The 13,733-nt window shown below is 38.7% G+C and overlaps 2 protein-coding genes across 3 annotated transcripts in view; one reads left to right on the forward strand and one right to left on the reverse strand.

Annotated features, from left to right (window-relative positions):
• Positions 1 to 13,733, forward strand: part of CENPP (centromere protein P) — a 247,727-nt gene that overhangs the window by 138,172 nt on the left and 95,822 nt on the right. The gene's annotated exons all lie outside the window — the stretch shown is intronic.
• ECM2 (extracellular matrix protein 2) overlaps positions 12,166 to 13,733 on the reverse strand; it is a 40,686-nt gene continuing 39,118 nt past the window's right edge. The window contains exon 10 of the mRNA XM_063100506.1: positions 12,166 to 12,819. Within this exon, the coding sequence (XP_062956576.1) occupies positions 12,651 to 12,819 (169 nt within the window). The 3' untranslated portion in view covers positions 12,166 to 12,650. The remainder of the gene's footprint in view (positions 12,820 to 13,733) is intronic.

Raw genomic sequence — 13,733 nt, forward strand, 5'->3', positions numbered from 1 at the left:
GTTTGCAAAGCCCTTTTCCAGTGAGTTAGCAGAGTCGGTTCTCTTCTGTCCTGAAGAATCTGACATTCCTTTGTCCCCTCTCTCCAGAGAAATGGCACAAATTGTTGAAGCAAGGCAGCTACAGCCATAGAATACTTGTGCCTCAGATGTGCAGGGCAGCTAGTTACATGTTCATACTCCACTCTATTAAATACTCTTTCTTGGACCTTGTGTCTGACAGTCACAGGCAGCTCAATAATTCTGCTGGCCCTCAGCACAGCTTAGGCCCTGCTGTAGCCCTACAGCACCTGAGGGGATGGCAGCCCTCCTGTTTGGATTAGAATGCTCATATTCTCATTTATTCAATTATATTTTAGTTGCAAATGTATCTGTTAACTTCATGAATGGGGAACACCGTGAAAATATAAACTGGATTTTATTAATCTTTGTATCCAGAGCATCTAGTGTCTGCCTGAATTCTAGCAGAGCACAGTCATGTACAGGAAGCCCTTTGGGTGAATTCAGTTTGTTCTGCACAGTGTTTTGTTTTATAACTTTTTGTTGAAGTGTATATTACAAAAATAAGCACATCATAATGGTACAGCTCAATTATTTTTGACAAACTGGTCCCTGATGAAGAAATCCCAGCACTCCCAAATCCCTCCTCATACTCCTCAAGTGTTGGGGCGTTGAGGCCACACACCTCCTCCGGGCGCAGCGAACTAGCCACGACCCCACCCACATACGCGTATGTCATCTGTTGAAAACATTCGCCTGCACAGGAGAGATAAAGATGGTGCCTGACGGAAGCCGCGGGGGAGTGACCAGGGAAAGACATAGTTTAAAATTATTGGATAAAAGATATTTCCATGCTCGTGCTCACCGCGTGATTGCAATAGCAAAGCATTAGAGCAAGATGCATGTTCACATGACCTTTAAGATGACAGTTTGAAGTTAGGAAATTCCCTTGCCATATGCTTATAAAAGCAGGTGCTTGTGTGAAAATAAACGGAACTGCTTGACGGAACCCCTGCCGCATCTGAGTGTCTCTCTGTGGGCTGAATAGGCGGGCAGCAGACTCACCTTCCTCCCGGGCTCTGCTGGCCACTAGGGTGGCAGGAGTCATCCTACCGGTTCCCTCTCTTGCTCATCCCGTGGCAGGGGGATAGAAGGGGCTACTGGGAGGTTCGGGTCCACCGCCCCTGAGCCCCCGCACTCAAGGAAGCCGCTGCTTAACTTCAGCCATAGGTTACTTCCTGAACCTTATATAAATGTAATCATACTGTGCATTCTCTTTTGTGTCTGTCTTTTTTCATTCGAGGTTATGTTTTTGAGATTCATTCATGTCACTGTGGTTAGCCCTAGTTCATTCTCATTACTGTATAGTATTCTTCTGTATGTATGAATATGCCACAAATTATTTACATATTCAACTGGGCTAATTACCTTTGGGAGAGCTGCTATGAACATTATTTAATCTGTCATTTGAGGGTCATATGTGTGCATTTTTGTTAGGTGGAATTATCATATTTTAAAGTTATAAGATTTCAACTTGTGTTGAAAACTCGCGTTTTGCCAGTGCATGGTTTCTGTTTTTGGGTGGCAACAATAGTCTGGAGCTGAGGCTTCTCCTCTCATTGAGTTGTGTGTTTTATACTTCTCTGCTCAGTATGTTCATGTCACCCACCTGAGCTAACTCTGTCAGTCATCTACATGGCCCTTCTGGGTACAGTTTTGCCACCATTGTCTAGAGAAATGGGAGGCAGTTCCTGTAAGATTGTGTCTCTAAAGGTATGTTACAGCTACTTTCTCTTCTCCCCACTGTGAGCCTTAAGCTAGTCTTCCTCTGATATCGTGCTTTGATCTTTGGTCAGAGGGATTGGGGAAAGAAATAGGCCCTGGAGTATAATGCTGCATGGGGTGAGTAGGGGTGGGTGGTATATTTGGCTTATTCATTCTACTCTGCAGGTAACATTGTAGAAGCACGAGCCTGGCCCAACCCTGCACAGTCTTTGGGCTGTGGCGTGGGAAGCTTCACCTCGCATCTGCCAGAGATGGTGCAGCAGGCACCAGCATGCCGTCTGGGAAGAAATTGGAGGTTTTTCTCCACCCTTTTCCAGATTGTCATTCCAAACACAAGAGTGTACCTCTTCCCCAAAGTATTCTGAGGAGAAAATCTTCCATGTTTTGTTCCTGAAGTGGTCCTATGGAAGGGACCTAATTCTTTGCTACATGTTTGTTATGGTTTGATTTTTGCCTCATTGGGTTTTGGTCTAAATATTGAAGAACTCATTATATTATTACAGTATCTTTAGGAATCATGAGTAATCTGCACATTATTATGTTACAAACAAGAAGATAAATTACAAAACTGAAAAATATTCTCTGTACTGTTTATGAACAGAAACATTTATTGCCAAAAAGGAGCTTCAATATAAATTTATTTTTCTTTTGGCCCTATATATTCCAACCATTGTGAAAATAAAAATAAATTGCTTAAGCCAAGCTCACATATGATTTCTCAGACTCTCTCCAGACCTTATCCTGGTCTAGACATGGACAGCAGTAGTCAAAGTCCAAACACAAATAAGAACAGGAGGGACCTTAGAAACCATCTCACACGAATAAAAATTTGATGTATGAGGCGGGAGCTGTAGCAGCTGCATGTGGCAAGGTAGACTGTGCGGCACACACAACGCTTGCCAGAGCTCACACAACTGAGTTTTCCGATGTTCATCAGCCTGAGTCAGGTATCCCCTGACCTGCTAAATCAATCAGAATGAATTGTGTAATGTTCTCTTGTGGCAGTAGATATAAGAAGACCATACACCCATCTGTTCATTCAGCAAATGGTGTGAGTGCTGTAGAGAAAAGTAAGAACGGGATGGAGGTGTCAGGGAGCCCTCACTGTTAGTGACATGGTCACAAAGACCTGAGGGCTGTGCGGGAATATGCATGCAAATGCCTAGTATAAGAATGTTCTAGGTCATTGAATCCTAGGATGTAGATAGGCTTAACATAGGATTTTGCACATAATAAACATTCACAGAAACTTCTGTGAAGGAATGGATAATTAAGGTCTTATGGGTAGTTTTAATATTTGAATGTCCCTCATGGTGGATTAGGCACTTTGGTTTATAATGAATTTATTTTATACTATAGGTTGTGTTCCATAGGCAGTATTCATCCTGCAGATGTGTTTAAAAGATATGGTATTTTTAAAAACCAGGAAATTTTATATCAAAGTCCAAATTTACAGCATATCTTGAAAAATCTGATCTGACAGAATCGGCCCAGCTGGACACATAGGGTGAACCTCCCTGGTTCTCTGAGCCTCCTGCTCACAGCCCTGTCCTCGCATGGACTTGCTTCTGCAGTGTGACCGGGCTGACCTCATTCTTGTTATCCTACCTGAGGTTTCCAGTGCTGAAAAATGAATAAATGTCATAATTGTCATTTAAAGTTAATTCAGTTGAATTTATGAAAAACAAGGGACTTATAACAATATAGTTTATTATGTTGTATGGGTGTCAGATATTTTTAAGGAATATCCCAAAAGTCAGTTCCCTTTGAGGAATCAATACAGGTGTGGTTTTGTTTTAAATAAATTTCCCAGCTCTGTCCACTGAGAGGACCTGAGAGGGGTGAGCTTATCTAGCTTCCAGATCTGTCTTTCTAAGTATCATTTCCCACTAGAAGGAACCAGGGCTCCTTGGAAAAATAGTAATTACAGGTCTGGGCCAGAGAAAATATAAGGTGTGCCTGAAACAGCTTATTGTGCCAAGAAGTATAAAAGTGTGCACGGATTAGTGAGGACTTGCAGAAGGAACACAGAAGCCACTATGAAGGGGCAGTTTGAGCATCTCAAAAAGAATAAGATGGCAGTGGATTATAACACATCAAATACAAAATCCTTTTTATAATAACAGGGGATAGAGGGTTAAAAGGGTCAGAGCTTTTCCTTAGAGAACACCAACAAATGGATACAAAAGGAATAATAGAAAATCACCACAGTGAAACCTCCAGTGTAATGATGACTTAGGCAAAGATAATCAATGAAAGCTAAAACCATAAAGTGAAAGTTTACTGGATGGCAGGACATTCACAAGGGGGAAAAGATATCACCCTAAGAAATGACTCCGCATCACCAGTAATGGGACAAACTGACATTTTGTGCCTCCTGATATGATATGAAAGGAAATACATGACATTGTCTATTCAGGATTCATGCCAAAAATGTTCTATCTAAATTGAATCCTGAAGAAACAATCAGACAAATGCAGATTATGGGACATTCTACAAGGCAGCTGGTTTGGACCCTTCAAAAGAGTAAAGGTGTGAAAGACAAAAACGTAGGCAGAGAACCACTACTCTAGATAAAGGGAGAATAATGGATCAGTGTGTGAATATTAAGTCTGAAACCTCACACATGGCAGCATAGGACATTATTGGGACGATTGAAGAGATCTGAATATGGACTGTATGTTAGATGATACTGAATCAATGTTAAGTTTCTTAGGTTTAATAATGTGAAAGAATGTGATAATTGTTTCATGGTTATGTAAGAAAATTTTCTTGTTCTTGGGAGATTCATACTGAAGTATTGGAGTGAAGTGTTAGGATGCCTGCAATGTACATTCAAAGAATCCAGACCCCATCCCCCATAGACAGATGGATGATGCATAGATGGATGGATGGATTGATAGATGTAGATATAGATAGAAATATACAGACAGATGAATAGATAGACGGATGAATATAATCAGTTGACCTTCTGTATCCATGGGTTCTACATCCTCGGATTCAACCAACCATGAATCAAAAAACAATTGCATCTGTACTGAACATGTAAAGACTTTTTTTCTTGTCATTATTTCCTAAACAACACAGTGTAACAACTATTAACATAGCATTTACATTGTATTAGGTATTATAAATAATCTAGAAATGATTTAAGTGTACAGGAGGATGTACATAGGTTATGTGTAGAAACTACACCATTTTATATCAGAGACTTGACTATCCATGGATTTTGGTATCTGTGGGAAGTCCTGAAGCCAGTCCCCTACAGATACTCAGGGACAACTGTATATGGATGGATGGACAGATGGACAGACAGTTATGGATATGGAAAGAGAGACAGAGATGAAATGACATCGACAAAATACAGGTGTTCCCAACTTAACGTGGTTCAACTTTATGATGGCTTGAAAACAATACTAATTCAGTAGACAGCATACTCATACAGCCATTCTGCTTTTTGCTTTCATTGCAGTGTTTAATAAATTACGTAAGATTCTCAACAGTTTATTATTAAAAAGGTTCATGTTAGATGATTTTGCCCAACTGTAGGCTAATTTAAGTGTTCTGAGTACGTTTAAGGTAGGCTAGGCTAAGCTGTGATGTTCAGTAGGTTAGGTATATTTAATGAATTTTTGACATACAATATTTTCACCTTAGAGTGGATTCATAGGTATGTAATCCCATCATAAGCTGAAGAGCATCTGTATTATTAATTGGTAAATGTAAGTGAAGGATATGTAGATGCTCACTGTATTATTTTTTCAACTTTTCTGTGGCTTTGAAATATTACTGAATAAATACTAAATAATTGGGACAAATAGGCAACTTGCCTTAAATTAATTTTAACCCTTTGATTTATCCTTCATTCTAGTGAAATATTTATGGTAAAAATTATTTTAAGTTAATTAAGGTGTTACTGTAGACAGGGATTCTTAACCTGTGTACATGAATCCCTACAGGATTTGTAGAAGGATTTTATGAGTCTTTTGATACATGCAAAATGTTCTTATGTGTGTACCTTTCTGCAGAGAGGGTTCATCATAGCTTTCATCATATTCTGAAAAATGCCCATTCTTCAAAAAGAACTACTGCCTCAGAATAGGTTTACAATTTATTATGCATTTTTTATTCTGAGTGTTGCAATACTAGTTAAATTAGCTTTCCAAATGGTGCACATATAAATTTGGTAATTGTGAATGTAGTTCCCAATTTATGCAAAACAAATTAACCTTCAGCAGATTTCAACTTATAAAAAATTTTGCTTATATCAGCTGATAGTTTATTTGACCACAGAGATTCTGTTACTTAGAAACATACTAGGACATTTTAATAATATGATGTATTCCTTTTCTTTTCCAAACTAATACGTATCTAGTGTAATCACATGTTATTTTTAATACAATCTTGCTTTCTCTTGTGTGGATTCACATTCTTCACATTTTATGCAGAGTAAAAATATGCGAGACTGTAAATTTTGGTTTTATCCATTTTCATGTAGAAAAGGGAACATAACTTCATAGAAGAACCAGTCATGCTTTTATCTTTTAGTGGTATAATCACTTAAGTTCTTACTGAGTTAGAAACATTAACTCCTTTATACATAACAGTGTGTGACAGACTGAATTCCAACAGTCTCAAATGTTTCAGCATGTCCAAGCAGAGACATGAGAGTAATAAGCTGATGCTTTGCATAAGACATGTAGAACCAAACATGTACTAGTACAGGAGATTTTCTTTTGTTTGAAAATCTTTTATAAATGCCTCTGGTTCTGTTGGATTAGGTTCAATTGGAGCTGACGGTTATAGGGCCAGTAATGAGATAGGAAGGGAACAAACTCGCCCAGGGAAACTTCTGCTCAAAGTTTGCTACGTGGCTGGGTTTGTCTGGCGGGCTATTATGCTCTACTGTCAGAGACTCAATTGTTGTTTCTAAGGGAGGAATCCATCTATAAGACAGGCTTATGGATCAAATATTTTTCTAGTTTGGCTGGCTGTTTTAAATACAGTTTTCTTCTTTTTTAGGTGTTACCAGTAATCACAGTCAAACTTAATTTTCTTCCCTAAGGTCCGGACTTTTAAAAAAATCTTGTGATAGGAAGTAGTTTAGACTCTTTTGAGTTCCGTTTTCCTTGCCTGCTGGGCTCCCTGAGCCTGGAGATCCTGTTTGAGGATGTTCCACACCAAGTTTCACTCTGCTCTGTGCCATGGCCATACAGTGACACAGTATAAAGGTGGTCAAATCCACGACCTTCTCCTCAGGAGAGATGCTGATGTGGCTGCAGGGTCCCCGCTGGAGACCTCCTGGCCTGCAGGCCTGAGCTGTTTACTCTGTGACCATTTACAGGGCACTATGCTGAGCTCTGCCCTAGGGTTCTAGGGCACTCCTTTTCCTACTGTATTTCACACCAATATAAGGAATCAGTTACTTTAAATAATTAATATCCACCATACTAAGAGGTCTGGCAGTCTTGAGCAATTCATATAGCTCCCTGTGCGCCAGTTTCTTGAAGTGTATTGAAGAAAACATTGACACTCACCCTTACTGAATGTCTGCCTTGAGCCCTACGTTTTCACAAGACATCACCTTGTTTAATCTTCCCATCAGCCAAGGGAGGCAGATGTTGTTTCCCTGATTTTGTGGACTAGGAAATTGGAACTCAGGGTCTAAGTAACTTGACCATGACCACTGCTAGTACTGATACCAGTTCCGAGCCATAACACTCGCTTTTGTTTTTTTAACTATGGGAAATAGATCTCTACATTTCACAGGGATATAGATCAGGGATATAGAACTCTTTCTTTATTCAACATCTATTTTAGACTTACTTTGCACAGAATGCAGGGGTCCAAGAAATGAATTGTCTCTGTTCTCCCAAGTTTTACATTCTTTTTGGAGAAACAAGATACACCTCTCTACCCAGCTACTGTGCAACACCCACATATACAAAGAACCAACTGATACCTGATAATACCAGATAGACGATTAGTATGGACCTAACTAATAATACCAGGTAGACAACCAACACAGACCTAACCAATAATAGCAGATAGACAGTCAACACTGACCTAACTTAGAATACGAGATCTGTTGTGAGGCAGTGGCACAGACACTGAGTGCTGGGGGAGGCTTCCTGAGGAGCTGGGCTTGTAGGAGCAGCTCATTCTGTTTGTGGAAGCTGGCTCTGAGAGGTAAGAGGCTCAAGTCAGATGAAGAATGCAGTGAACCTGACTTCTTTGCTCCTCCCTTAAAATTGGTGGTCAGCGCCCATTAGGGTTTGGCTCAACTGCCCTTCTGTTCATGGGCCCCCAGGTGCACATCCTTGCCTGTGTATTAGGCTCTGACCCTGTGCCTTTCTGTCTTTAATGTCCTCTTGCCTAAACTCCACAAAATGCTGCAAGTTCAACATGTTCTCTTGCAGACAGTCCCTTTCTCTCACCTTCTCTCATTTTCTCAGCAGCATCACAAGACTCAGAGCGGGTTCCCTCTTTGGTCACTTCTCTTCTGCGTGTCCCTTATCTGGTCAGACAACTGTTCACTGAATTCCTTTTGGAGTCTCTCTTGTCTCTATGCTGTGTAGGTTCCCAGTCATTCTGTTGTAGATTTGTGCAGTGGTTGATTCTTTTCCCTTTCTTAAACTATTGTTTCATGGGACACCCCTTCAGAAATTTTCAGTGTTATACTGCATTTTGCATCACATTGAATCTGATCTCTTCTTCCTGGCCTTAGGAGTCCTCCCCTTGCCTCTTGTTTCCTGCCATAGTCAGGCCAGACTCGTCCTGATCAGTGGGCTCAGACCTAAGCTATGCTTGCCTCATGACCCCTTCATTCTCTCCCTGTTTCAAAGCCCAGCTCAGACCTATTGATCTTTTCTCCTCTAAACTACGCAGATGTGTTGTATGATTTCATGTTCATTATAGGCTGTATTATGTCACAGGTGTCCTTTGTTAGTCCCCTTCTAAATTTGTGAATTCAGGGAAGCCATTTTGCCTCCCCCACTATGCTTAACACAAACTGTGCAACCAGTAAAAATTTGGGGTTTTATTCTTTAGCTCTAATTTGTGGCTTAAATTTTTGTACACTCACCAGATCTATAGTGATCTTAAAACAAGCATTGTCATAATTTATTAATACTTCCAAATGAATATAAAGGTTTGCAGTATGTATTATTAAACAATTATTGGAGTAATTATGTGTGAATGGGGATAATTATCCTGTGTTGACGACTCCAAGGGGTATCCATGCCTACCAGAGGACGCTATGCATGTACAGTTTTTCAGTGCTGTGCAATATTGTGATTTTTTTTACATTATAATGAAAACAGCTATCTTAAGGAGTAATTAACGTTGACTTGATGAGGATGATTCCTAGGAAGATGTACATGGAGCCATTTGATGATGCCAGCTCGCGGAGAGGAGGTTTTGAGTGTCTTCCTCCCTACTGTTGGCAACACCTACCATACCACGTGCCCTGTGCCTTCCAGTTGAGCATCAGCTTCCCAGATTTGGGACCTTTATCAGGTGGCATGCTACTCAGGTTCCCCAGACTTTTCATCCAAGCTCTCAGAGAGGCAGCTTGGTGCAGTGGGAGGAGTGCCCATTTCAGAGTCAGAAGATACAGGTTAAGTTCAGACTTGGCCACATACTTCCTGTTGCTCCCAGTTGCCACCTGCCCTTGCTGCTATATAGGGAGGTTGGTGAGCTCCACAGCACTGTCCTCCTTTCTACAGGGGCTCGCTGACTGGCTTTTAAGGTGTTTCCTGTCAGGGAGTCACCAGACTGCTCAGGGCTAACTGGAGCTCGGAAGGAACAACAAACAGCCTATTCCTGAGGTCAGGACACTCCAGTGTAAGTGGAGCTGGGAACAGAGGGAAGCCTGCATGTTCTTTATGAATTTTAAAACCTGGAATGTCATTTAGATGGTACCTAGTTCATTGGTTTTAAGAAGGAAAAACGTGGTTTAGGGACAGCCAATCCTTTCTAATGGGAGCAGAGCTGCTTTGTTTGTAGGGAGAGGTCTATTCATTTTCTCTCAGTGACACTGAACCCCTAATGAGCCATGTTTGAAAATTGTTCATCTGTTCCAAACATGTTATTTTATAATTTAATCAGTTAGATCCCAGAGAAGTGAAACGACTGCACAATTAGTCATTGAAGAACAAGATGGGCTCCCAGGTCTCCTGGTTCCTGGTATAATTATTTCCTTATCATACTAGGCTATATATGAGGGTACTTCAAAAAAGTTCACGGAATGACTCATGTTATCCTTTAATTCTGTTTTTCCATGAACTTTTTGAAGTACACTCATGCGTCTTTCACTATATCATATCTTTAAAATACTCTTTAAAAATTAAGAGTTTAAAAATACTCTTATCTACGATAAGCCAAGCCTCATAATTAAAAATGTAGTTAGCATTCCTTGTACATATGCAAAGACGAAACACACCACTAATATCTTCAGATCATGGCTAAGCCAGGACTTCCTTAGTGTACATATATGTTAGTAATTATAGCATATTTATGAAGCCAAACAGAGCATCTGCTTGTTATAACATTATATCATGAAAAATGTTTGCTATAAGGACATTTATTACTTTTCTAATGGAATTAAAACTTCCGATTCAGAAAATGATAAAATTTTAATGCTGAACATGTCTCATACTAGACATATTTTTAAAATTATAAATTCAAAATCCATCTTCCAACTTAAAAGAGTAAAGCTTAAAATCAGTCATTCTCATTTCCAGCTTTGTTTGGGATTCTGCTGCCGAGGCAGAGTTGGGAAGAGACGTGCACAGCAGCCTCACAGTGCCCCTGTCACACATATGGGCCTGGGTCTGCTGTTACTCCGGGATGGTGGGGGTGGCTGCATCCTCCCCAGGCCCAACATGCTCATCGCATCACCACCTGTTTTCCTGACTGCACAGCACTTGCCTGCTTACTTGACTGTCTGCTTGATTTCTTGCTTACTGCCCCTACCAGAGAGGAGAGGCCTTGTCTGATCTGTTTGTCACTGTCTCTTGCTAGAATAGCATCTGAAACGCAGCTGATTAAAGTCAGAATAAGAAATTAATGAAGGAATGGTTCAATGTTCATCTCTGTGTCGTCTCAAAATGCTAATTCTGTTGACTCACCTTGAGTTGCCTTTGACACTGATTTTGTTTACAACCTGGATTGCCTTGAACTATTTATGTCAATGGATTTATATCCACACATCAAGAAGTATCCACAAGGGTTCTTGTTACATGGATGTGTAACCTTCTTGTTTATACCTGTCACTTAAATTCAACTTGGCCAATTTAAATTAGTAATGCTCCTACGTTCCTACCCTGATTATGAATCTCAACTTTTTATTTCATAAGATTCCATTTCTGTTCTTAACCACCTGCTCTAAGCCCTTGATTCTTATTCCTGTTCATGTTGTAATCTCAGAATCCTGGATATTAAGAAAGGGGACTTAGCAACAAGGTCTTAGAAATAACATTAGCTCAAATAGAGTAAGTCAAACTTTCACACCTTGAAAGTCACCCATGAAATTGTCACTTATGGTTGTATATGCCGATTCATCTCCATTTTATGTGAGGTTGGTAATAATAACTACACTCCTTGTGGACTGTACTTTCCAAGATGCTTTACGTTCTTCCCTCGTTCTCATAACAGCCCTGTGAAGTGGGGCTGGAAGGTTCCTAGAATGGTAGGAGAATTATTAAAAGATTAAATAATTAAAGCTTGAAAAATTAGAGTAACCTGCCCATGGGGGACAAGAGTGGAACTTGAGTTCCTAATCTGGTGTTTTTTCAGGGCACAAAACTGAAGGTAACACAAGAAGTCAACAATTTCCATATGTGTCTTATAAATTATTTTCACAGTACAAAGATGAAAGATCATTATGTTATGAAAATTTTAATATATTGTTTTAGTAGGGCCTAGTACATAGTAAACACTAATAGCTTTATGTTCAGTTGAACTAAATGAAAGGATACATTTCAGCAAATTAGGGCAAAGGAGATAGGTGCTAACTATTACCAATGGGGCAAAAATTTTCAAAAATTCATGCGTTAGGTTTACGTTTACAAGGTTAGAGTCAAGAGTAGTTAATTTGTATTTTAAGCAAACAGTACTGCTTTCTATAAAATCTTGGTTTTGAGTAAAGAATAGTGAAGATGATCTTAAAATACTATTTTTAACTTAAAAAAATAATTTTAGATTTACCGAAAATGGTATATAATATACCCTTTTGCCTGCTTCTGTTAATGTTAACAATGTTCATAACCATAATATAATTATCAAAATCAGGAAATTAAAATTATAATAGTGTTTTAATTTTACACATGTAATTAATAGAGGGAACAAAAGCTAACCCAATACTTAAGTATATTTATACCAGTAATTATAACACAGGATCTTACGGAAAACTAATAAATGACTGTTTTAATAGAGTAATGAAGAACACTGATTTATAATTTCTACCTGGTTTTTGGTTGTTGTTGCCAGTATGCTTCTTGGTCTTGAATCATAACATCAATAATTTTTAAATAGACTTAAGGAGTCAGCAATTAGCAGTACTCAGGTCGATTGTAAAAGGTGTATTTATTTTGTTCTAGGTATTTTGGTCTAGCTCAGCGTGCATAATATCCTATTCTAGTGAGATAGCTTCTTTCTAGTCCTGTGTTTTTTTCCTTTACTAAAACTCCTAGAAGACTATACCTTATAGGTACGTTTTTAGTTGTTTATCAGTGGATTGGTGAATCAGGTTGACAAGCATAATGATATGGATTACAATGTGAGGATTATGTCTCTTTTGTTAATGACAAATGCTACTGCTATGAATATATGAGTAAACCTTATAAATGGCAAAGAAAAACTTGGTATTATTTGATGTTTTGGGGTTTAAGAACCACACTTGAATATGATCTTATGCATGAAAATGCATAGGATGATATTTCTCTAGTTTTAATGTAATTGTTTTCAAGATGAAGATGTTCCAGAGTTGAGTCACCATCCTCTTCAGCATTGCAAATTTGTTCTGGAAGAATATTCCTAAGGAAAAATGAACACAAAAGTCACAAGTGGTTCAAGTAACCACAACTTAGGAGTTAAGTTTTACATTTTTTTAAAAAAATGTTGTTTTTAAAATAAAGTGGATCTTTTTCTAGTAGTGTACACCAGAATAAATTCCAAATATGTCAAAGATCTAAATGTGAAAAAATGAAGCCATAAAAGCATTAGAACTAAGCATGGTCACACCCTGTGAGTGGGGAAAATCTTCCTATTTATGATTTGAAAACCAGAAGCACTGAAAGAAAAGATTTATAACTTGACTATAGATTTTTAAAAAAGCAAAGTTAAAAGGCAAGTGACAAACTAGGAGAAAGTATCTGCAACTTATATCACAGATAAAAGGCCTCCTAAAAATCTAGGAGGAAAATGGAAAAGAGCAAAAAAAAGATAAAAATACTTGGGTAACCAGTTCACTGAAGAATAAATGAAAATGATGCATAAACATGAAAATATGTTCAGTTTCATTTATAATAAGAAAAAATGTAAATTGAAACTTTACTGGCACACCACTTCTCACTTATCACTTATCGGGTTTGCCAGAAAAGAAGAAAAAAAAATCAAAAGCCTGTTACCATGCACTGATGATGAAACTGGGAGGATCAAACATCATTGAAGGGAAAGCAAAATGGTGCAACTCCTATGGAGAGGAATTTAGTAATATCTAGCAAAATTACATATGCATTTTTACCCTTTTCACCTAGCAATCCCACTTCTAGGAATCTATCCCAAAGTTAAACTGGAAAAATACAAAATAACATTTGCAGAAAGTTATGTATTGCAGTATTATTTGTAGGGAACATATCTATCAATAAGAAACTGATTGAATAAAGTATGGTGCATCCAGATAATACTCAGTTCTAAAAAGGAATGAGCACATTCTCTACATACCCATA

Source organism: Cynocephalus volans, chromosome 6 (genome assembly GCF_027409185.1).
Source record: "Cynocephalus volans isolate mCynVol1 chromosome 6, mCynVol1.pri, whole genome shotgun sequence".
NCBI lineage: Eukaryota > Metazoa > Chordata > Mammalia > Dermoptera > Cynocephalidae > Cynocephalus > Cynocephalus volans.